Source organism: Coffea arabica, chromosome 1e (assembly GCF_036785885.1).
Source record: "Coffea arabica cultivar ET-39 chromosome 1e, Coffea Arabica ET-39 HiFi, whole genome shotgun sequence".
Taxonomy (NCBI): Eukaryota; Viridiplantae; Streptophyta; class Magnoliopsida; order Gentianales; family Rubiaceae; genus Coffea; species Coffea arabica.
In genome coordinates, this window is record NC_092311.1 from 5714492 (window position 1) to 5739201 (window position 24710).

The following is a 24710-nucleotide window of genomic DNA, read 5'->3' on the forward strand; positions in this document are numbered from 1 at the left end:
TATGTTGGAATAATGTATACTCTACCTGAAACAGCCATTATATGGGTGGCTAATAGGGAAAGACCTTTAAATGATTCTTCGGGAACTGTTGTAATCCTCGAAGATGGTAATCTTGCTGTATTAAATGGAATGAAGGAGATACTATGGTCTACTAATGTTTCAAGTTCTTTGGCGAATTCTAGTGCACAACTCCTGGATACTGGGAACCTGGTCTTGACAGATGAGTCAAAGAGGAAAATCTGGGAAAGTTTTGAGCATCCTACAGACACTTTTTTGCCAAAGATGAAATTAGGGGCTAGTACAATAGGGACGAGCCAAATAACTTCATGGATAAGCCCCTCTGATCCATCTATCGGAACTTTCTCTGCAGGTCTCAACCTTTTCCAAATTCCTCAATTTTTTGTTTGGAATAATAGTAGCCCTTGCTGGCGGAGTGGTCCATGGAGTGGTACCACCTTTATTGGGATAGCCGGCATGACTTCTGCATATGATAATCGACTTGATGTCTTGAAAGACAGTTCTGGATATCCATATCTCACTTATAACTATGCAAATACTCCTTTTTTTTACTATAGGTTGAGTTCATCAGGGAGTATACAGGCAATGGTTTCATTAAGTGGAAAAGGAGATTGGACCATAATCTGGTCAAGTTCAGAGAACCAATGTGATGTTTATGGAAAATGTGGATCTTTTGGGAGCTGTAATCCTCAGGATTCCCCAAGATGTACATGTCTGCCAGGTTTTAAGCCAAGAGATCAGGATGAATGGAATCAAGGAAATTGGACAGGTGGTTGCATAAGAAAAGAATTGCTGCAATGTCAGAGAAATCAATCTTCCAGTACAGCGGACGACCAAGATGGATTTGTGAAACTTGCAAACATGAAAGTTCCAGATTTTGCTAAGCCAATAGCAAATTCTGAAGAAGAGTGCCGTAAAGACTGCTTAAACAATTGCTTATGCACAGCTTATGCATTTTATAATGGCATTGGATGTATGCAATGGAGTGGCATCTTAATTGATTCGCAGCAGCTTCCCTATGATGGGGCAAACTTATATATACGTGTGGCATATTCTGAACTTGGTAAGACATTTTCCTGTATTTTTTTTTCTTGTAGTGTCTTTATTACTTTACTCTTTATTGTCTTTTTGGTTCAAATCATGTATAATAAGATCTGGTCGCAGCTATGTTTCTCAATTATGTGCTTGAAACTGAGAAATTTCAAATTTTCTGTTTTACTTTAAAGTATTAGAATAATATTTGTCTCTACAAGATAGAAAACACAATGATCACAAGAAAGGCTTATGCCTATATTCTTAGTAGATCAAACTCTTCTTAACATGCCGTTGAAACCTTTGACATACAGATACAGATGCTAAAAGGGGTATAAATGTTGTCATTGCAAGCACAGTGACTGTAGCAACTTCAGTCCTTGTATTCTGTGCATTCCTTTGTTGGAAGTTGATTGCCAAGCAGAAAGGTAGTTTGATTTAAATGCTGCCAAATTTTTTCAGATTAGTCATCATACATTTACCTACTCGTTAATAAATAGGGAAAAAGCAACAAGCTATGGTGCCATCAGTGGAAGATAAGTTCACCATAAACTTCAACCAAGCCAAGTTTGAAGAGCTACCTGTGTATACTTACGAAGCATTGGCTAATGCAACAGACAATTTCCAATCAAACAATAAGATAGGGGAAGGTGGTTTTGGTCCAGTTTATAAGGTAAACTAAGTTTGGCTTCGCATGGTATTTTAAGTTGCTCAGTGTTTGCTTGGGTAGCATTTGATGATGATCTATTAGCAGGGAAAGCTGTTAGATGGCCGGGAAATTGCAGTAAAGAGGCTTTCAAATTCTTCAACTCAAGGGATTGAGGAGTTTATGAATGAAGTCGTGGTTATTTCGAAACTCCAACACCGGAATCTTGTTAAACTTCTGGGCTGCTGCATTGAAAGAGAAGAAAAAATGCTAGTCTATGAATATATGCCAAACAAAAGTCTTGACGCCTATCTATTTGGTTAGAAATTCAAGATCTCTTTACATTTCTTATCTTTCTTTCATTCCATCTAAACCGAAAATAAAAGGGTATTTGTGATGTCCAGACTCCAGAGAACTAGTAAAACAGAAAAATAGAGCATATTGTAAGTCCCTGCAGAAAAGTAACACAAAAACTGGGGCGTATTAATTCACATTATTAATGTTTCAGATGCTAATAAACAAAAACTACTTGATTGGAGAAGACGTGTGATCATTGTTGAGGGGATTGGCAGAGCCCTCCTTTACCTTCATAGAGATTCAAGACTGAAAATTATTCATAGAGATCTGAAAGCAAGCAACATCCTTTTAGACGAAGATCTCAAGCCAAAACTATCAGATTTTGGTTTAGCTAGAATTTTCGGAGGCCATCAAGATCAAGCTAATACTAACAGGGTTGTGGGAACATAGTAAGCCTATATTTGGTTTCTTTTTGTCATTTATACATCATAACTAATTCAAATTGGTTTCTTTTCCTCATAAGTTGAACTCTTTTCGGATAAATGATGTGATGACAGTGGCTATATGGCTCCAGAGTATGCAATGCAAGGAAGATTTTCCGAAAAGTCTGATGTCTATAGTTTTGGAGTACTATTGTTAGAGATTGTTAGTGGAAGAAGAAATACTAGCTTCTATAATTATGAGAATGAGCTGAGCCTGCTTGGACATGTAAGTTACATTGATTTCTTCAACTGATACAGTATCATGACTCAAGCCAAGTTCCTTATCTTATTTTTTGTTATTAAATTCCATTCTTGATTGCGATATCACAGGCTTGGAAATTATGGAATGAAAGTGAAGCAGCAAAACTGATAGATGCAGCAATAATTGATCCAGGTTTCAAAACAGAGATGTTGACATTCATTCATGTAGGATTATTATGTGTGCAGGAATTTGCAAAAGATAGGCCAGATGTCTCTGCTGTTCTTTCAATGCTTAGCAGTGAAATTTCAAATCTCCCTCGTCCCAAATTCCCAGCCTATACAGGAAGATTAGGTTCCTCAGGAAAGTCTTCTCGAGAAAGGGTTTATTCTATTAACAACATAAGCTTAACTACTGTTGAGGGCCGATAGACAACCTGTGTACACATTTTTTTTTCAGAAACCAATATTTACCACTCTCTATGTACCAAAACTCTAAATCCTAAATCTTTTGTTTTTTTCCCCAATAGCAAAATTTTGTAAGTTCACTTAATCATGTCATATACTTCTGCTTGTAAGTACATGCCCCTAAGTAAAAGTTTAATATTGCCTAGTAAGAATTGGAATTTGAGTTCAGTCTTTCCTACTTTTGGAATTTGAAAATAAATGCACTTGAAATTTGAAAATAAACATGCATCTATTTAGTTGTTTTTACTTCAATGAGTTTTGCAAAGCTGTCTTATATGACTTTCTTTATTGTTTGATTTACTCAAATTCTTTTCATAATCACCCCCAGGCAGAGGAACTGACATACATGGGAAATTTTTGCTACAACAGAAATTGAAAATGTAAATGTTTGGTACATTTTCCACCGTCTGAGGCAGATATTTCTGTCAGTGGAAAGGGCAATGCAGTATGTTGGCATCATAGAACCCGAGATAAGTAGTTCAGTCTGAATGGTTCATAGGATATTTTTCTTCAGAAATGTGGTTCTTGTTGATAATATAATTTCAGAGTCATAAGAAGCAAAAGCAAAGGTAAGCATAGCGTGAAAGAGGTCATGTTGCATCTTAAAATGTAAATTAAACTATGTACAGATGTTCACCAAGATACTTATTCATAAGCCAAGATGCAATGTCAAATATGTGTCCCCCAAGTGATGTGAAGTTTCTAAGTGAGGTCCCAAATTTGGCTCAGTAATCCTCAAGTTCCGTGTCGACAAAAATTTCAAAATCCTTCAACTTTTTGAGAACAGGTCCGAACCAAATTTGTTATTCCTGTGGTAGTTTTAGCTGTTCTCACATCCAGCTTGAAAGCATAAATTTGTAGATGTGGTATGCTAGCTAAATGCAAGCAAGGTAACATAACTCAGTTAGTGAATTTTCAGTTTCCAGCACCAACCATCCCTCAGTAAGTCTCATGTAAGATCTGAAGTCACGGACAGGGTTTGATTTACACATGATTTAAGTTCCTTGCTATGAGGACCCTTTCATGTAATCTAGTGGACCTGCATCATTTCTATGACTTGAAATTAGTAGTTCTGCTAATTTCACATGGAATGAAACAAAGTGCAGAATCTACCTAGTCCAATTAAGATGCTCGTATCTTCCAATTAGTTTCATGGATGAGCTGTCTAATTATTTGAGCAACTGATACAAATAGTGAAGCAAATTTTCTTCAAATAACAGACGCTTAAATTTTCCAATTAGTAAGATTCAGCATTCTGTGTTGGTGACGTAATACACTAAAAGAGCAAGAGGTCACACAATTTTTCAAGCTTGGAATTGGATATGTTTGTCTAATACTCACATGGTTGGCTTTTGTCAACTTTGACTCCAATACTCACATTTGCCTTCTATTATATATTACCCAAGTGTCATGCTCAGGGCTGCAATCATCTTGAATCGGATATTTCCCTAATTGAGCTCAGCTCTATCTAAATTTTCCAAACTTGAAGAGCTCGAGCTTGATTGAGTAACTAACATCAAGCTTGAGCTCGACTCCTCACATTTTTGGAGCAACACAAGACGATGGTTGTCAAGTGAGCTCAAGCTGCTGAGAATGCTATACATTAGAGCTGGTGATGAAACAGCTCATGAGTTGCTCGGTTGGTGTTTAGTCCTAATCAGGCAGTCTATTTGAGCTAGGTTAGTTGGCAAGTCGTTCTTCTTCCTTTCATGAATTATTATTCCTTGTTATTCTGTTATACTGCTGCCAGCACACGAGTTCAACTTCAACCTTACTTTCTTTCTTAGTCCCTTGTCATATTCATATCACATTGCTTTCACAACAAAATACATAGTTGGATGAACTCAACAGATCCTTTGCTTCTGAGGGCCGAGGGGAAGGTTCCCGTGGCACACCTGAGATGATTGCTGGCTGATGCTATCAGTCACTGTATGAGAACTAGATATCAGACTGTTTGATTGTGCATGGCCAGTTGCCTTGATAGTCGCTAGACAATCAACCAATTTTGATGAGGAACGAACCCTGAAGAATGTATGCACAACTATGATAATGCAGTTATTCAACTTATCTCTTTAAGCCAGCTATATATACAAATACAAAGATTATAAGTAGTAGCCAATATAGATAGAATATTGTCCAACTCACCATGTCTCCTACCAGAAATAAAAATGGTCAACACACAGCTCTGCCTCCTTACATTGAGACAATAATTGGTCCAGCTTTTTATCACATTTCTTGAAGCTGACAAGCACCAATGCCACAGATCATATGACGCTAGTGCCTAGACCATCCAAAAAGCAAAGAGAATCTTGATAGACAGAGTGGTTTAATTTAGACCATAGGTTTTGAACCTTGAGATGCATCAATGAGTTCTTAAGGTCAACCATCCTCTCGTGCTACCAGGAAAATATATATATGTAATTCAAGAATCAATACAGTCAGCACATGGTTGTCTACTGAGGATGGAACAGGCTGTGTAATTCCTATTTTCTTGCAACAAACAGTGGCCATGATTGCACAATGCTGGACTTATCATTATAGCAATAATAATCACATGAATCAATGGCTAAGCAACATGATTTGTTCAGTGCCTAGAACACACATGCATGGCTAATTGAAAGTATTTGTGAGCAGGCAACGATTCCTATTGTCCCCCAGTGAGTAAGATAGCACAAACATTTCCTGTTGTCTTCGTTGATTAGGCTGCCTGTGATGCATTATTTATAATCTTAAACATCCAGCACGATCGGCTTTGAATAAGAGCTGGTGATCCAAATGGTTGTCACATAAATAATATGTTGAGAATTGGGATCTCAATACTGGATGCATCTTCTGAGATCCAACATCAACGAGACAGAAATAATGACAAGCAGAAAATTTAATCAATTATTACAACTAGACAAAGAGAAGATGAGATTCCTTCACTTTTCTTTACCACCTATATATGCCAGTGGAGAGATATTTTGTTTTCAACATCTCCACAGGCTTCTAAGGCTAAACAATTAACATTCATTTGTTACATTCTGCTAAAGAGAAGAAGATGGCAACCTCTGTGCCGAATCCAAAATTATCTATTCATTCTCGTTCCATTAGTTTGCCTTCTATATCTCACCCTCTTATCGTGACTGCTGAGGAACATCTTGAAAGATTGAAGTCATCAGAAGCCGCATCCTCAACTTCACATTCATTGGCATGCCAAAAATTGGACGGCCTCAAGAACTTGTACGAGTGTCTAGACGATGTGCTTAGGCTTCCTTTGAGTCAACAAGCTCTCTCCAGTGAAAGACTTGGAAAATGGGAAGAAGAGGTCTTGGATGGATCTCTCAGGCTGTTGGAGATCTGTGGGGCAGTCAGAGACATCTATTCACAGATGAAGGAAATTTTGCAGGAACTCGAGTCATCTCTAAGGACGAAACGAAGTGAAGTTTTGGCCAATGAAGTCAGTTCATATATGATCTGCAAAAAGAACTTGAATAAAATGATAAGAAAATGCTACAAAGAATTCAAGAAATCAGGGAAGGACTGCAACGTGGAAGTGGTAAACAGAGATTCTGAAAATGCTCCTTTGGTCAACCTGGTAAAAGAAGTTCAAGCAATTAGTCTTCCAGTGTTGGAGTCTGTTCTATGTTTCCTTTCTGGACCAAAGGCAGGGTCACAACCAAAAGGTTGGTCCTTGGTCTCAAATTTACTACAGCAGAAGAGAGCATCACGCAAAGGAGATTCTGACATCGCAGCAATCGAGCAAATAGAAATCAAGTTGCATCTCTTGAACAACAATAAGTCAAAAAAGGATGTACTTCAAAAACTTGAGGCAGTAGACTCTAGCATTGCAGAATTAGCAGAGATACTAGAAATTGTTTTCAGGCTTTTGCTGAAAACCAGAGTTTCACTTCTCAACATTCTCAACCACTAGTTTAGTTAGGCCACAATTTTGTTTGCATTAACCTTTGTACAGAATTGTACATACGTATGCACATCTCAGAAATGAACAGAGTCCTGAAACACTTTGTCTAATTTGGTCTCCTTTGTTCCTTTGGCTGTTCATTCTTAATTGATGTATTAACAATTCCAGAAATTTATTCCAGGGTCGAACAAAAAAGAATCTTAAAGTTAGATTTTCGATATGTCTTAAATAGTTGAAAGTGTTCTTTATATGAGCTTTCAATCAATTTTTACTTTACCTCCAACACAAGAAGACCAATGTGTCTATTGTTGCGGAAGCTCTACCAAATTAAGGTATAATGAATAAATTATTGTACCTAAAATTGCAAAATGGTAATTCCTAGGAAATATTTGGCGAGGCACACTAGCCTTCTTAAGTACCAATTTCCTAGACAGAATCATCTATATATGGAATTAATTGCACAATAACTCACTATAAATATACCAACAAATATAGCTACTAAATAGACAATAAAATAGAACACTAGAATTTAACAAGGTTCGGCTAATTTGCCTACGTCCTCGGACATTACCGACAACTTAATATTTCACTAGAAGAAATATTACAAAGAGAGAGAAGGAAGCAAATTATGATGCTCTTGCTTGGTGTGTCTTAATTGAGAAGGTAGAGATCTTATTTATAGCTCTCAAAACTTTCTTCAATTCATAAACCTACCGATGTGGGATTGTAATTGTGCCAAATAATTCAACAATTTTGGTTATTTCAAAATCAATAATTGAGGCTTGGCTTTGAATTTAACAAATCTCCACCTTGACATAATTTCTAATCCCACCAAAAATACAAATCTTCTCCCTCAAAATTCAGTGGTGTCTTCAAATGCGTTGTCAAGCACCAATCTTCAAATTGTGCACAACATTTATCAAATTCAAACAATGTTGGAATTTGATAGTTGTCACAATTTTCGTAAGCATATCAGTAGGATTCTCCTTAGTCGGAATCTTTTGAAGTAATATCGTATTATCTTCCAAAATTTTCCTCACAAAATGATACCGTACGTCAATATGCTTCGTCCTTCCATGATAAACTTGGTTCTTTACTAAATGAATAGCACTCTGACTATCACAATGAACTTTGATAGACTTCTGTCCGATTCCCAATTCATCAAGCAACCCATGAAGCCAAATTGCTTCCTTAACAGCCATATACTCTGCCTCTGTAGTAGATAAAGCAACCGTTGACTGTAAGGTAAACCTCCAACTGACTGGTGCCTTAGTAAGTGTAAACACATACCCAGTCGTTGATCGACGTGTATCTTGATCACCTACGTAGTCGGAATCACAATATCCAACTGCGCCTTGACCAATTTTCTCATCCTGCTCAAATACTAATCCAACATCTACGGTGTTCAAAATGTACCATAAAATCCATTTCACAGCCTGTCAATGCTCCTTGGCAAGATCATGCATGTATCTACTCACAACTCCAACTGCTTGTGAAATGTCAGGTCTTGTACACACCACAGCATACATCAAGCTACCCACTGCATTTGCATATTGTACCTTTGCCATCTGTATCATTCTTTGGAGGTAACGATGCACTAAGTTTGAAATGAAGCAAATGAAGTACTAACAGGTTTGGTCTTTTCATTCATGCCAAACCTCTTTAATACCTTACTAAGATACTTTTTTTGAGTCAAATAAAGTCTCCCCAATCTTCTATCTCTGCTTATCTCCATGCCGAGAATCTTCTTGGCTTTGCCGAGATCTTTCATTTCAAACTCCCGACTCAAATGAGATTTCAATTTTTCAATCTCACCTTGATCCTTGGAAGCTATCAACATATCATCAACATAAAGAAGAAGATATATGTAGGATCCATCTCGTAGCTTGTGCAAATATACATAGTCATCATATTTACTTCTTGTATACTTCTGCCCCATCATAAAATTGTCAAATCGCTTGTACCACTGCCTTGGAGACTGTTTCAATCCATACAACAATTTGTCAAGCTTGCACACCATTTTTTTTTTACCAGCAACTTTGAATCCTTTTGGCTGAGTCATGTAGATTTCCTCTTCCAAGTCACCATGTAAAAACACAGTTTTTACAACTAATTGGACAAGTTCCAGATCTAATTGTGCTACCAAAGCCAATAAAATTTTGATGGAGGAATGTTTCACGACTGGAGAAAACACTTTGTTGTAATCAATTCCCTCCTTTTGAGCGTAGCCTTTAGCCACCAGTCTTGCTTTGTAGCGAACACCAGACTTGTCAGGAAATCCTTCCTTTTTTGCATATACCCACTTGCACCCAATTGCCTTCTTTCCCTTTAATAGATTGATAAGTTGCCAAGTCTGATTCTTATAAAGGGACTACATTTCTTCTTCCATGGCTGTCCTCCATTTTTCTTCCTCTGAACTTTGGACAGCTTCAAGATAAGTGGTAGGAATTTCATCTATTGCAATTGCATATGCATTAGCCACCATATTAACATACCGAGCAGGTACTTTAATATTCGTCTTTGGCTTATTCAATGCAATTGATTCAAATTGCTGTGAAGACTCTCCAACTGGATCATCTTCTTTAGTTGATTCTTCTTCTACCATAGGAGTCCTTTCATCTGCTCCTATATCCACGGCTGGTCTGATAATGCTTCTTTTAAACTCCACCTGTTTCGAAGTGCTCTCCACCTGTTGTGGAGTATCATCATTCTGCTGTACATCTACCTTTGTTAACATGGTAGATTCATCAAAGGTAACATCCCTGCTGAAAACTATCTTTTTCGTCTCGGGACACCAAAGGCGATAACCTTTAATGCTTGTCGTGGTCTCCATAAAGAGCGCCTTCTTCACCCTTGGATCCAACTTTGATTCTTTAATATGATAATATGCAGTAGAACCAAACACATGTAAGGAATCATAATCTGTAGCAGGTTTTCCCGACCATTTCTCTAATGACATTTTGTCGCCAATAGCAGTTGATGATAAGTGATTAACGAGGTGATTTGCATATGTTAAAGCCTTAGCCCAAAATTATCTGCCCAACCCAGCATTAGACAACATACACCGAACTTTCTCCACCAATGTCCGGTTCAAACGCTCTGCCACCCCGTTCTGCTATGGTGTATCTCTGACTGTGAAGTGCTGAATAATGCCTTCATTTCACAGATCTCCATGAACGGATCACTAGTGTATTCACCTTCGTTGTCTGTTCGAAGGCGTTTGATCTTTCTTTCTGTTTGAGTTTCCATCATTTTTTTCCACTTGATGAAGATTTCCAATACTTCACTTTTCGCCTTCATAGTATACACCCATACTTTTCGAGAGAAGTCATCGACAAAGGTAACAAAATAATTTTTTCCTCTCAGAGAAGTTGTTTTGAAAGGTCTCCACACATCGAGTGTACATAATCCAAAATACCCTTACAGTGCTAAATTTTACTCTTATCTGCTTCTCTTTGACACAATGCTCGCAAAAATCTAACTTGCAAACACTGGCTCCTTTCAATAGTCCTTGATTCATCAGAAAATTCAAGAATTTTTCTCCGGCATGCCCTAAGCGCATATGCCATAATCTGGTTACTTTCAATTCTCGATCATCACTGAAAGCCACTACACTACTCCAACAACTGCATTACCTTGATAGTAATACAAGTTTTATTTTTTTCGGAGCACTTGAAATGATTTTTATCACTCCATTATATGCCGACACCTTGTAGCCCATTGATTCTAGTACTCTCACAGAAATGAGGTTCTTTTTCAATTCTGACACATATTGAACATCAGTCAGAATCCTAATTGATCCATCCTGATTCCTCAGCCGAATTGAACCAACCCTATTTGTTGCTAATATGGTCTCATCTGCCGTGTAGACGACTCTACCTTCTTGTTCCTTGAAATCAAAGAATCATTCCCTATTGGACGTCATATGATGACTACAACATGAGTCCAATAGCCATGTAATAGAATGACCAGTAGGCATGACAGCTAATGAAAAGTCTGAGTCTTGATCAATGCACTCAGCTACATTTGAATCCGCAACAACATTTTCCTTGTCAGGTCTACTCTTCAGTTTTGGGCAGTCCTTCTTGCAGTGCCCTTTCTCTCTGCAAAAAGCACATTCATTTTTGCTTAGTCTAGCTCTCGACTTGGATCGACCTCTCATCCCCTTTCTCTGGTTTTGTGAGCGTCCTCTAGTTACCAGAGTTTCTGCTACTCCATTTCTGCTACTTTGCTTGTCTTTTCTTCTGAGCTCGTAACTGTACAGGGCAGAGCTAACTTCATTGAGGGACACCTCAGCTTTCCCATGGAGTAGAACTATTTCGAGATGCTCAAACTCCTCAGGAGAGATCCCAACAACATGAGAGCCAAATCTTCATCTTCAAATGTCACATCTAAATTCATCAGATTAGTGATTAACTGATTGAAATTAGTGATGTGATCATTTAGAGTTGTGCCGGGAACATAAGTGAAGTGAAATAAACGTTTCTTCATATTGAGCCTGTCTTGACAATTTTTCTTCAAGAACTTCTCCTCCAATCCAGTCCACAATTTATTTGCAGAGGCTTCTTTTGAAAACATATATTTCTGTTCCCTTGAAAGACACGATCAAATTATACCACACGTTAAACGATTTAGCGTCCTCCATTCCTTCTCTTCAATCTCTTCTAGTTTCTCTTCTTCGATGGCAATGTCTAAACCTTGATTAAAGAGCGCGCCTAGAATCTCACTTTGCCACATATCAAAATGACCGGTACCATCAAATGTCTCCACATTTAATTTTGCATTCATCGTAGCATTTCTTGCCATAATAAACGATGACGAACTTGTCGATGCTTGCATTGTAGATGAAGATCTACTTTCGGCCATCTCTACAAATTATATTTAGTAGCTCCTAAATGTAGAAAAAAAATAGCCCAAGAAATCTTTTCTGATGTGAAAGATCAGACTATGCTGCAACCACAAAGCATACTAAGAAATCTTGAGCTCTGATACCAATTGTTGCAGAAGCTCTACCAAATTAAGGTATAACGAATAAATTATTGTACCTAAAATTACAAAATGGTAATTCCCAGGAAATATTTGGTGAGGCACACTGGCCTGCTTAAGTACCAGTTTCCTAGATAGAATCATCTATATATGCAATTAATTGCACAATAACTCACTACAAATATAGCTACTAAATAGACAATAAAATAGAACACTAGAATTTAACGAGGTTTGACTAATTTGCCTACGTCCTCGGACACTACTGACAACTTAATATTTTACTAGAAGAAATATTACAAAGAGAGAGAAGGAAGCAAGTTATGATGCTCTTGCTTGGTGTGTCTTAATTGAGAAGGTAGAGAGCTTATTTATAGCTCTCAAAACCTTCTCCAATTCATAAACCCACCGATATGGGATTGTAATTGTGTCAAATAATTCAACAATTTTGGCTATTTCAAAGTCAATAATTGAGGCTTGGCTTTGAATTCAACATCTATTACATTTAACATCCCTATGGATTTGACCTAAATTATTTGAGAAATCACGTACCACAAAATTTGAAATTCAAACTCTAGTACATTTGCACCCAAACCAGAACGTTTTCACCTCAGTTGTAAGTATCTTTAAACCAAGAAGTACAAACTTCAATTAAATACTAAGATACCCCAATTATATAAACAATTTAACGACCCGTTAAGATGTATTTCAGGTGTTAGATTTTTTAAAAATATAAAATTAATTAGAAAAAGTATATAAATGCAAGGGAATTAAATAAGAAAAGTGTATAAATACAAGAGAATATAGTAATTATTAATGTGTATTTATAGATGATAGGTTAAATAGAATGTAGCAGTATAAGTATTAAAGAGTGCCCATAGGGCACCTGTTAGAAAATTCCAAAATTTAAAGCCAAGAATCTGAAATTCAATGCCTATTTGTAACATTTTTGAAGATTGATTGATGACTAAACACAAACCCCACAAGTTTGGCATCCCAAACATTGAGTCCAGGATACATTGCAAAATCTCAACCTAAACTCTAATACCATTCTATCATGTCCTGAATTTTAAAGCTAAAACATTTGAAATTGAGGGTTGACTAGTAAATCCAATTACCACTAAAAAACTTGATAAGTACACCTTAAGAAAATCATTAACCTAGTAACCAGGTTAGAAGAGGTACAAGTAGGATTACATCTAAATCAATACTTAACAAATAATTCAAGCTATAGCATTCCAATGCGGTCCACAACTCATATTGCATAGCTTCATCCATCCCCTTTAATTTCAATCCCTGCAAACGAATCTTCATCCATCTATGTTTCTTTGCAACTAATCGATTAATATTGCAAGACTGAATTGTTTCTGTGCCTTCTTGAATTCCTATGCTTCTTCCTCCATTAAATCCGTTTGAAGCCCTCTAGCTTGGTAGCCCTTTTTTTCTTTTTCTTTTTTTTTTTTGTTTAAACGAAGAGACAATAGGTTTTTCTCCTTTCTCTCAAGATGTAAGACCATAACTAAAACTCAAAAATTAAACTTAGCCCACAAAGCTTCTATTTTATTTATGCACGTTCCAAATCCTTAAAAAAGACAAACCTTGACTGTCAATATAAACCTTACTCAATCTTTAATTACATGAATAATAATACTCCCTTTGTCCCATTTTATATGTCTTGATTTCTAATTTGATTTTTTCTAAAAAATTTTTTGATATAAAAATAGAAATAATTAATGTCCAACTTTTCTATTATACACCTTATACAATTTCTAAGGAAAAAACATTTAAAATTCATGTTCTCCCAACAAATAGTGTTAGAAATCATCTTTGCATCTTGGTAGTTGTGGCTTCGTTAAAATTTCAAACTCAACTAATAAAATATTTACTATTAATTGAAGGGTAATAATGGAAAATTTTGCTTTATTGGTTGATATGTTTTGGTCAAATTTCATTTTTGTTAACACCTTCTACAATTTCTAAGGAAAAAACATTTAAAATTCATGTTCTCCCGACAAATAGTGTTAGAAATCATCTTTGTATCTTGGTAGTTGTGGCTTTGTTAAAATTCCAAACTCAACTAATAAAATATTTAATATTAATTGAAGGGTAATAATGGAAAATTTGCTTTATTGGTTGATAGGTTTTGGTCAAATTTCACTTTTCTTAAATTGTGCACAAAGTTAACCATGACATATAAAATGGAACGGAAGCGGTTAATTTTTTTCCGGGCATTGCACCTAGCATGCTTACACCTTTACTTCAACTACTACTGTCATGACATATCCCCCTTGTGTAACATAGCTTCTGTATTTTTTCTCCATAGATGCGAAGATCTAAATTTGCGGATTGAAATATTGTTTCAGCCACGATTTGAAAATTTTGTTTTGATACCAACGTTGATCTAAGCATCACATGATGTTTAATTAAGAAATCAGAATTTTGCGGGTTATGCTCACGCTGGGGAACAAGGGGAATCTTGATCCGCTTGTCGGATTTTTCAAGTAGTCATACCTGTGTGCTTGTGACCAATGTTTTAAAAACCGGACCGTTAATTGAACCGGTGAAGTGAAAGGGTCGAGGTTCAACCGGTCGGACCGGTTCAATCTCGGTTCAATGAATTTTTCAAAAAATTATTTATATAAATATATATATGTACAAAATAAGACATGTAATGGATTAATTTAATACTTTATATGATGAAAGGTTTACTATTTTTTAATAACTTGGATTTTTTAAAAATAAATTTTTTAAATTATAAGTTAAAACAAATAAATTTCATCTCAATTTCAATTATATCTAAATCCAACCCAAAAATATCACAATATTTTGAAATTATACAAAATTCACGTCTATGAGAATTTAGATATTGTGAACTTAAATTTTAATTTACGTTTTAGAGATTGCAATTTAAAAAAGGAAGTTTGGAGTTCGAGAGAAGTCAAGAAAATCGAAAATAGAAATGTAAATTTGATAAGAAACAAAAAATGAGATAAAAGTGAGTGGTTGTAGCATTAAATAATTTGGGTTAAAAAAATAATTCTTTTTTAACTTTTTTCAATTTAATGGACAAAAACAAAATTAAAAGATGGAAGAAAACATCAATAAATTAAAAATAAAGAGGTTTGATTAAAAAGGGAGTGACAAAAAAAAAAGAGGATAGAGAGAGAGTTGAAAATTAAAAAGAAAGAGCCATGAAAGGATGAGATTTTATAAGAAAAATGGAAAAAAAAAAATATGAGTGTTTGCTTTATATAAATAAGTTATTAAAAAAAACTAATAAGATGTAATGGTACAATGGTTAATACATTGGTCTTCTATTACAAAGGTCTTGAGTTCGAATCTTGATAGCTGCATTTTGCAAAAAAAAAAAAAAAAAAAAAGAGGAAGGTTGAAAACCGGTTCAACCGCAGTTTTTACGGTTCGACCGATTTTCTGGCAAAGTCAACTATGGCATTGAACCGGACCGGTGCCATGGCCGGTTCGCGGTGCAACCGGTCGAATCGGCCGGTCCGGTCCGGTTTTCAAAACATTGCTTGTGACACAGATAAAATCATTAATTATCGATTAATTCAAATTTATGTTCATGGTAATGACGTAAAGAGACCAATTGGAATCAGCCATTATAGATAATTAAACTTCACATTATTTCTTTAACAATCAAAAATTTATCTGCAAATATTCTTTTCTCTTTTAGGTGACGTGTCCATGATTCATCATTCTTGTTCATCACCTCTAACATTGAGTGATAAATTGAATTGAAGTGCAGAACATCTAAGTTCAAATTCCAAGCTGTGAAGAAAGTAAAAGAAAGGAAAAAAGAAAAAAGAGTAGGCACCACGTTGATGTTAATTTCAAATTATTTTTAGTTTGTTAATTGTTTACGGAATTCTTAAGACCTTGATGTTTTGTTTTACAAATAAATTTCATTCCAATACATAGCACAGGAATTGAGTTGCAACAAAATTATATAAACTAGAAATCAACCGGATGCATAGCACTACAAATCTACGAATGAGATTTTACCATCTTTCCTTTTAAAAAGATAGATTTAGTTATTTTGAGCATCTTAATTTGTTTTATTAAATTATTTAATTTACAATATAATTAGTTTTGAAAGAATGCAATTCTTCGAGGAAAGTCGAAATGTTCATTCCACCAGTCGTTTTGGATTGTCCCTGAATATTTCTAGAATCATAACTTGTCATCATCAACTTAAAAGAGCAAAGGAAGCAAGATTAGAATTCAATGTAGATAAACTCTTTGACTAATGTATTCACTTCTGATGTGTCTATGTACATAAAAAATTGTACATGTATGTATACAAAATTGAACTGCACTGTAACCCCAATGTTGGAACCATGCAAGCTGATTGTGGCCTAAACTAGTGGTTGAGGATGTTGAGAAGCGAAACTCTAGTTTTTAGCAATAGCCTGAAGACAATTTCAAGCATCTCTGCTAATTCTTGAATGCTCGAGTCCAAGGCCTCGAGTTCTTTTACAACGTCTTTGTTTGACTTGTTCTTGTTTATCAGATGCAACTCGATTTCTATTCGCTCCATTGCAGCAATATTGGAATGCCCTTCGGATGATGGTGTCCTGTGCTGCAATAATTTTGAGACCAAAGACCAACCCTTTGGCTGTGATCCGGCTTTGAATGGAGAAACCAAAGATAATGTGGACTCCAAGACAGATAGAGTAACTTCTTGAACTTCTTTGATCAGGTTAACCAAAGGCAGTTTTTCAGCTTCTTTGTTTACTGCTTCCAAGTTGCAGTTTTTTACTGCTTTCTTCAAATCTTTGTAGCATTTGCTGATCATTTTATTCAAGTGCTTTCTGGAGATCATATATGAGCTAACTTCATTGGCCAGATCCCCATTTCTTTTTCTCCGTAGAGATGACTCAAGTTCCTGGACAGTTTCCTTCATTTGTGAATAGATGTCTCTAACTGCCCCACAAATGTCCAACAGCATCAGAGATCCATCCAGGACATCTTCATTGGAGAGAGCTTGTTGGCTCAAAGGCAGCTGAAGCACATCATCCAGGCACTCGTACAAGTTCTTGAGGCCATCCAATTTTTGGCAGGCTAATAACTGTGAAGTTGAGGATGCTGCTTCTGAAGACTTCAATCTTTGGATATGTGCCTCAACAGTAACGAGAAGAGGGTGAGATGAAGAAGGCAAACTAATGGAACGAGCGTGACTAGAGAATTTTGGAGTTGCCATCTTTTTTCTTAATCAGAACGCTACAAATGAATGTTGAATGTAAAGTCTTCAGAAACCTGTGGAGATGTTGAAAAGAGAACTCCTATCTACTGTATATATAGGTGGTAAGAAAACAAAAGGAATCTCATCCTCTCTTTGTCTAGTTGTAATAGCTGATTAAATTTTCTGTTTTTCATTAGTTCTGTCTCATTGATGTCGGATTTCAGAAGGTGCATCCAGTATTGAGATCCCAATTTCCAGCTCTGATTCAACTGCCTAATCAATGAAGGCATCAGAAGTATTTGTGCTACGTAATTTGTTGGGAGACAATGGGAATCGTTGCCTGCTCATGGAATTTAATTAATTAGCCATGCACGGGTGTTCGGGACACTGATCAAAGCATGCTGCTCAGCCATTGATTCATGGGATCATGTCAATTACCATTTTTATTATTGCTATAATACTAAACCAAGCAATGTGCATTCATGGCCTCTACGTAGCAAGCAATTAGGAATAACTTAGCCAGTTCCTTCCTCGGGAAACAGCCGACAATTAGATCATTACTAACCCTGTCATTCAAATTATGCAATGATACTTATATTGCTTTTTTTTTTCTGGTAACACGAGCAGATGATTGACCTTACGAGATCATTGATGCATCTCGCGGTTGAACCACGTGTTGATAAAGGGCAAGATCACTTGATGTCTCAATGTTAGGAGGAAGAGGTGTGTGTTGATCTTTTTTATTTTGGGTACAAGGCATGGTGACTTGGATAATATTCTTTCTGTTTCTTATTATTTATGTATATAGCCGATTCCAAAGAGATGATTTGAGCATCTTCCCCATCAAAGGTGCTGATTTATTCTTCAGACTTCCACCCACAGCAAGAATGGCTGATTCTGTAGCAACTAGCAAAGCACCTTGGCGTGCTTGGTCAATCAGTTTGCCATCTACTTGTCAAATGATTCTGACGGCCCCAGAATGCACTCTCTTATGAAAAGATAAAAATATAGGCAGAGGAGGTCTGGGTAGGATTTCTCAGCTTGTTGAATGCTTGTGATTTAGCTAGAGACATCATATGCCTCATTATCCTTGAGAAGATTTCAAATGCCGTGATCTCATGAACATTAGTAAAATGATCTTCCATTATAAATTTAATGGTCATGTTGCAAGGACTAAGCATAACAACAAATATTATGATAGAATCTGATAGATTTGAGCAGAACCCAAGGCATACACAAGTGATTCTAAAATTACATCTGCGTAACTATAGAAAAAGGATGCAAATGGAACTGTTTGTTTATAATTTACCTTATCCAGATCATGAAAATTCAGAAACAGAGAAGGAAATTCTGCAGTTCTGTAATTCGTTAAACAATACAAATAATTTTCTTATCCTTTTTAGGAATGAGTTGGAAATCATGATTTCAGATTTACCATCAGTGTGACACTTGCAGTTTATGGTAGACAATGAATCTTGTATTTCTTCCCACGGTTTCAGGTAAAAGTAGAGATACGACTTCAGTTTCTCTGATTTCTATGAGAATAACTGAAGACAGATAAGAGAAGTATCAGAAGGCCCGCTTATTTCACGTTTTTACTCCAACTTGTCCATGGCTCTTGAACCATTACATATTTTCTGTCAACATGGATTGACTTCAAACGTGGAAGAGAATGTTTTGTACCCTTGACCAGCGAAATGTTAAGTTGCCAAATTCTTTATTTTGACAAGTTTAGTTTAAAAATCTGATGTTAGGTAGATATCATTACGGTTTCTCGTATCCATGGTTCTTTTCCTATTAGCAGACTGTATTTTATCACATTTGGATTTATATTTGGAGATTTTGACTCTTTCTGGCTCCAACATACCCACCCACAAAAGAATCTCAGATTATGGAACTTGTTTACTTTCTTTGTTTGAGGTAAAGATGAAAAAAAAAAATTTGAGAGCTAATAAAAAAATATTGAAAACCTAGAAGAGCAAGATTCATTTTTTATTAGCACTAGACTTAATTTCTTGAATGGAAGCACAAAAGTTATCCACAAACAGGCAAATGAATGAAGGAGATCAAATTAAATGAAGTGTTGCAGTAATGTATTAATTTCTGAGATGTGTGTATATATACACAATTTTGTACAAAGGCCAATGTAAACAAAATTGAGGTGCATGGTATTTTGGAAGCCATGCTGATTGTGGCCTAAACTAGTGGTTGACAATGTTGAGAAGGGAAACTCTAGATTTCAGCAAAAGCCTGAACACAATTTCAAGCACCTCTGTTAATTCTTCAATGCTTGAGTGTACTTCCTCAACCTTTCTGATTACTTCCTTGTTTGACTTCTTGTTGTTCAAGAGATCCAACTGGATTTCTATTTGCTCCATCACTGAAATATCAGTATCTTCTCTGCATGGTGCTCTCCTATGCTGTAGTAACTTGGATACCAAGGACCAAGCTCTTGGTTTTGACCCTGCCTTTGATCCAGATAGGAAAGATAGAATGGACTCCATTACGGGAAGGCTAACAAGTTGAACCTCTTTGATCAAGATAACCAAAGGGACATCTTCAGAATCTCTATTTAACACTACCAAGTTGGATTTCTTGTCTGCATTTTTCAACTCTTTGTAGCAATTGCTGGTCATCTTATTCAAGTGCTTTTTGGAGATTATATATGAGCTGACATCATTGGTCAAATTTCCACATCTTTTCCACCGTAGAGATGACTCAAGTTCCTGCACCATTTCCTTCATCTGTGAATAGATATCTCTGACTGCCCCACAAATATCCAACAGACTGAGAGATCCATCCAATACCTCTTCTTCACATTTTCCAAATCTTTCATTGGAGAGAGATTGTTGACTTGAAAGAGCTGAAGCAGATCATCCAGACACTCATACAAGTTTTGGAGGCAATCCAATCTTCGGCATGCCAATGAATGTGAAGGTAACGAAGCAGCTTCTGATGACTTCAACCTTTGCAGGAGTTCCTCAACATTCACAAGAAGTGGATGCGAAGAAGAAGGCAAGCTAATGGAACGAGTGTGGCTGGACAATTTTGGAGTTGCCATTCTTTTTCTTAATCAAAATTTTTTTATTGGGCTTTGACACTTTAAGTCTGAAGAAGCCTGTGGAGATGTTGAAAACAGAATTCATGTCCACTTGTATATATAGGTGGTAAAGGAAGCAATAGGAATCTCATCCTCAATCTGTCTAGTAGTAACGACATAATAAGTTTTCCTTTTGTCCTTAGTTATGTTTCACTGATGTCGGATCTCTGAAGGTGCATCCGACATTGAGATCTCAACTACGAATAGATTATTAATGCATCCACCATTTGTTGAAAAGCCGATTCAAAGCCCATCGTGCAGGTTGTTTAAATTTGAAAATAGAACCATCACATGCTGCCTAATCAATGAAGGCAACAGCAATATTAATTGCTGGGGGCAATAGGAATCCTTGCCTGCTAGTGGATATTTTCAATTAGGCATTAACGCGTCTGCTTGATACTGATCGAATCATGTTGCTTAGCCATTGATTCATTTGATCATGTTAATCGCCATGCTTATTGCTGCAGTACTAATGTTTGCAAGCAATTATAAAATAATGCAGCTGGTTCCTTCCTCAGGAAACAACTTTATGCTTACTAGAGTTAGCTGATTGCTAAACGGGCCATTTATAATATTCAATACTTTTTTTCTTCTTTTTCCCGGTAACACGAGCAGATGGTTTGGCCTTATGAGCTCATGGATGCATCACGAAGATAGAAGCCTATTGTCTAAATTGAACTACTGTCTGTCAAGAAATCCTTTCGCTTTTCAGATCGTAAAAGGCATTAACGAAACATGATTTGTGGTATTCGTGTTTTGTCAACTTCAAGAAATGTGATTAAGAGCAGGACCAATTGTTGTCTCAAAATAAGTAGCAGAGCTCTGAGTCAATCATTTTTAATTTGTGTAGGAGACACGTTGAGTTGGATGATAGTCTTTCTATAGCATGATTCGCGATACCGATACATATCGGCCGAGTAGTAACTAGAACGGAAAGAACCGGTACGATATCGATCCCCGAATCGCGGATATTACCATATCCGCGACGACTCGCTCTGACTCGGCCGATATTGGCCGATTCAAATTCGTGATGCATGATATCGGCCGATATATCCGAGTTCACTCACAGTTGACTCGGATATTTTTTAAAATTGTGTTTTTTTTTATATTTTCTAATTTTAGTAATTTTTTCAAAATTTTTGAAAACTTTCATGTGTTATAATCTGCGTGTCACCCGATATTCAATCGATATGCCGTGACGGATTTCGGAACAACCGAGACCGCGACGCGACCGAGACCCGCGATGGCGAACCATGTTCTGTAGTAGCAGCTGGTATTACTCGCATGATTTACTCACAATGAATGTTTCAAAAATCTATGAATGCTCTAATAAACATTTTCTTATTTCAATTTTCTGTCTTAATTTTCATATTTATTTTCTCATGTTTCTTCAAATATGTTTTAATAATTTAGTTATAGACACACTAATTTACATTCTTTAAATTATCAAATTGGAATTGAAAAAACAAAGATCTTTTTAATTATTCAATGTGTACGAGAAAAATAGAAAGACAAAAGGAAATATTTGTATTCATCTAAATATATGTTTACATGCATTTTTGTTTATGAACTAATAAAATTTTACTAACATATTTCTGATATCATGCTGATGTTATCCAATTTTTAAATCTCAATCGATCGGTCAAACTCGTTGACCTTGACCCTTGAACTTCACTGTTTCGCATCCTGGTTTTAGTTTTTTCCCTAGGATAGAGTTAGGAAAGTATAATTATGAATTCACGTTAAAACAGGAAGAGGAAAAGTGCGAATGCTCCAACCTCTTTTTTTTTTTTTTTTGACTTTTTCTATTAAAAGTTCCTCCAATTTTATATCTTATCTTATAAATTAACCAACTTCCATTTGGTCTTCATCAAAGAAACCTTCCCCAACTGCCCAAGACACAAGCATTCAAAGCTATGCTTGATTTTTCATTATTTATTTCCCGTTGATTATCTTGCTTTAGTCTTCGAATTTCATATAATTCAATCAAAATTTATATTGAACTCTGGTGTGAGTCATGGCGGATATTAGATCTTTTATGCACTTACTTTTAGCACCAACAGTCCTTTCCTTTACTATTTTTTGGTTTCACATTCTAGAAAAGATTGATCTCTAATTGCCGGACAGCAAAGACAAGTTTGCAATTCATATAATAACCTAGGGTTCATCTTTTACGTGATCAGAAGAGCTTTGATTGCTCTCGTTACATCTTCGGCATGAGTATTTGATTGTATACAGCTTCCAACTGCTTCAATTTTTGACTTAGTCGTCCTTGTTTGGGCAACTGTAATCACTTCATAATTTCTGTGCGTCCCTCAGGGCACTCTCAGTCTTTTCTTTTTTTTTTTTTTTTTGTATTCAAAAGGAATAATTTCATTTTGTATTTTCCAACTTGTACCACTTTTCCACTTTGCATCATAAATTTTAATTTTGAATACTTTGTACCCTAAATTCTGAATTTTTGACACTTTATACCCTAAACACCTTTATCCTAATTAAGTCTAATTAATAATATTATTACCAAAACTAATGAGATAAATAGCAATGCAAATTAATGACAATGTGGGGGAGGGGTAGAGAGGGGAAGGGAGGAAGGATAGGTTGGGTGTTATGGGAGGAGGGAATATAGGTAAGAGTTTCTAAATTCGAGACCCCCCCACCCCCACTTACATAAAAAAAAAATTAATAATAGTGTATTGTTTTACTATAATTGGAATCTCTTGACTCCCTTTGACAATTTTTAGCACATTATCATTGATTGTATAGTCTAAATTATTAACATTGTTAGCAAAACTCCCTTTGACCATTTTTAGCACATTATTATTGATTTGTATAGTCTAAATTATTGACATTGTTAGCAAAATTAATAAAATAAAATGGTGTAAATTGATGACAATATATCGTTTCGCTCTAGCTGCAATACCTTGACTCTTTTTCACCATTGTTTTTTAATAAATTATCATTGATTTTTAGGGTGCTCTATGCCGTTCATTTTGCTAATGTTGCCATTGATTTGATTTAAATGTGACTAATTTGAGAGTTTAAGGAATAAAGTATCCAAAATTAAGAATTTAGAGTACAAAGTGTCAGACTATTGAAGTTTAGTATGCAAAGTGAAAGTGGCATAAAATTAGAGGTGCAAAGTGGTGTTGGTCCTAATGAAAATCAACCTTTCCAAGCTCTAGCTAGTAGTCATCATTTGTGGTTTTCTTAACGTCGTTCATAAAAGTTGCAAAATTTCTCTAGCATCTTCCTATCCTCCTCTGTTGACTCATCCAGCTTTACCATCCAACATTTGTCCTCTGCTACCACATGTAATAGGTCATTAGAATCAACATGAGAAGTGACCTCAACTTTTGGTGCTCCCCTATCAAAGTTGACGACAACTAAAGGACATTTAATCAGAAACGTTGAAATAGCAAAACGCTTAAGATCTGATTCTAGTTAAATGATCACAAGTTGGCAATAATTTGCTTCAATATTCTCTAAACATGTTTTTTATCACTTCTTTTTATTTTAACCACAATTTTATCACACATATATCACATTTCCAAACAAAGTGTGACAGTAATAAAAAAAAATTCTACAAATAATTTTTCGATCTGAACACAGTCAATGTTAAGATCAAGTATGAAATTGGATGAACCTTAAAAAAAAAAAACTTATTTCATGCCAGTGTCGGAGAAATCAACATTTTGCCTTTTTATGGACTCAAGCTAGATAAGTTTCTCACCTTGGAGCAGAAGGAATACCAGAAAATGCAACATTCCCAACTAGTGTCAATCCTTTGTTAATCTGCCATTGCCATTAAAAATCTGTCTGACATGAGAATAAGCCCTGATTATGCACCATACAAGGAAATCCTTGTGGCATCATATGGATTCTAATGTTCTTCACAAGTTCGAAATTAAAAGACTCCAATGTGTTTATTAGTCCGCAAAAAACACCATAGCCTAACGGATTGGGGCTTCTTTTTCTATGTCATTTTCCAATCTTCGTATAACAAAAAAGAAAAAAAAATCCACAGGATTGGCGAATTTAGGCCATTTGCATTTTTTGTATTTTGTAGAAAAATACTAGAACATTATTTTTAGGCATTCCATTGCATTTATTACCTTGATAGACATGGTAGTTTGATGGTCGTAACGTGTTGTAAAAATGTGAGTCTTCTTTTTTTTTTTTTTCTTTTTTGGAAACATTGACCCGCTTGGGACACTTCCGTCATTACTCCTCCTTAGGTCTCAATACCTAGGCCGGTGGGAGACACGGGAATCAGAAGGATTGCATGGAAAAGAGTAAAAAACCTAAGGAGCCCTTAAATTATCACCGTTGTCAAGTTTTGGTCCCCGATCTAATTTTTGTCTCCGATAAGCCCCTAA

General features: G+C 35.8%; 5 protein-coding genes across 5 annotated transcripts; 3 read left to right on the plus strand and 2 right to left on the minus strand.

Annotated features, from left to right (window-relative positions):
* Nucleotides 1-2443, plus strand: LOC113690268 (G-type lectin S-receptor-like serine/threonine-protein kinase At1g11300). The gene is made up of 5 exons (XM_027208108.2): nt 1-1081; nt 1365-1478; nt 1551-1723; nt 1805-2015; nt 2205-2443. The coding sequence occupies exons 1-5, from the start codon at nt 13-15 to the stop codon at nt 2441-2443; spliced, it is 1806 nt and encodes a 601-aa protein (XP_027063909.2). The 5' UTR covers nt 1-12.
* A 112-nt stretch (nt 2444-2555) lies between these two features.
* LOC140008404 (G-type lectin S-receptor-like serine/threonine-protein kinase SD1-13) lies at nt 2556-3166 on the plus strand. The gene is made up of 2 exons (XM_072052608.1): nt 2556-2701; nt 2806-3166. The coding sequence occupies exons 1-2, from the start codon at nt 2558-2560 to the stop codon at nt 3103-3105; spliced, it is 444 nt and encodes a 147-aa protein (XP_071908709.1). The 5' UTR covers nt 2556-2557; the 3' UTR covers nt 3106-3166.
* Nucleotides 3167-6163: 2997 nt separating this feature from the next.
* LOC113690277 (uncharacterized) lies at nt 6164-7168 on the plus strand. Its single transcript, XM_027208119.2, has one exon. It carries the CDS (start codon nt 6182-6184, stop codon nt 7052-7054), a length of 873 nt encoding a protein of 290 aa, XP_027063920.1. The 5' UTR covers nt 6164-6181; the 3' UTR covers nt 7055-7168.
* A 9241-nt stretch (nt 7169-16409) lies between these two features.
* Nucleotides 16410-17249, minus strand: LOC113690295 (uncharacterized). The gene has a single exon (XM_027208136.1). It carries the CDS (start codon nt 17247-17249, stop codon nt 16410-16412), a length of 840 nt encoding a protein of 279 aa, XP_027063937.1.
* A 2183-nt stretch (nt 17250-19432) lies between these two features.
* On the minus strand, nt 19433-19975 carry LOC113690305 (uncharacterized). Its single transcript, XM_027208144.1, has one exon. It carries the CDS (start codon nt 19973-19975, stop codon nt 19433-19435), a length of 543 nt encoding a protein of 180 aa, XP_027063945.1.
* Nucleotides 19976-24710: the final 4735 nt, after the last annotated feature.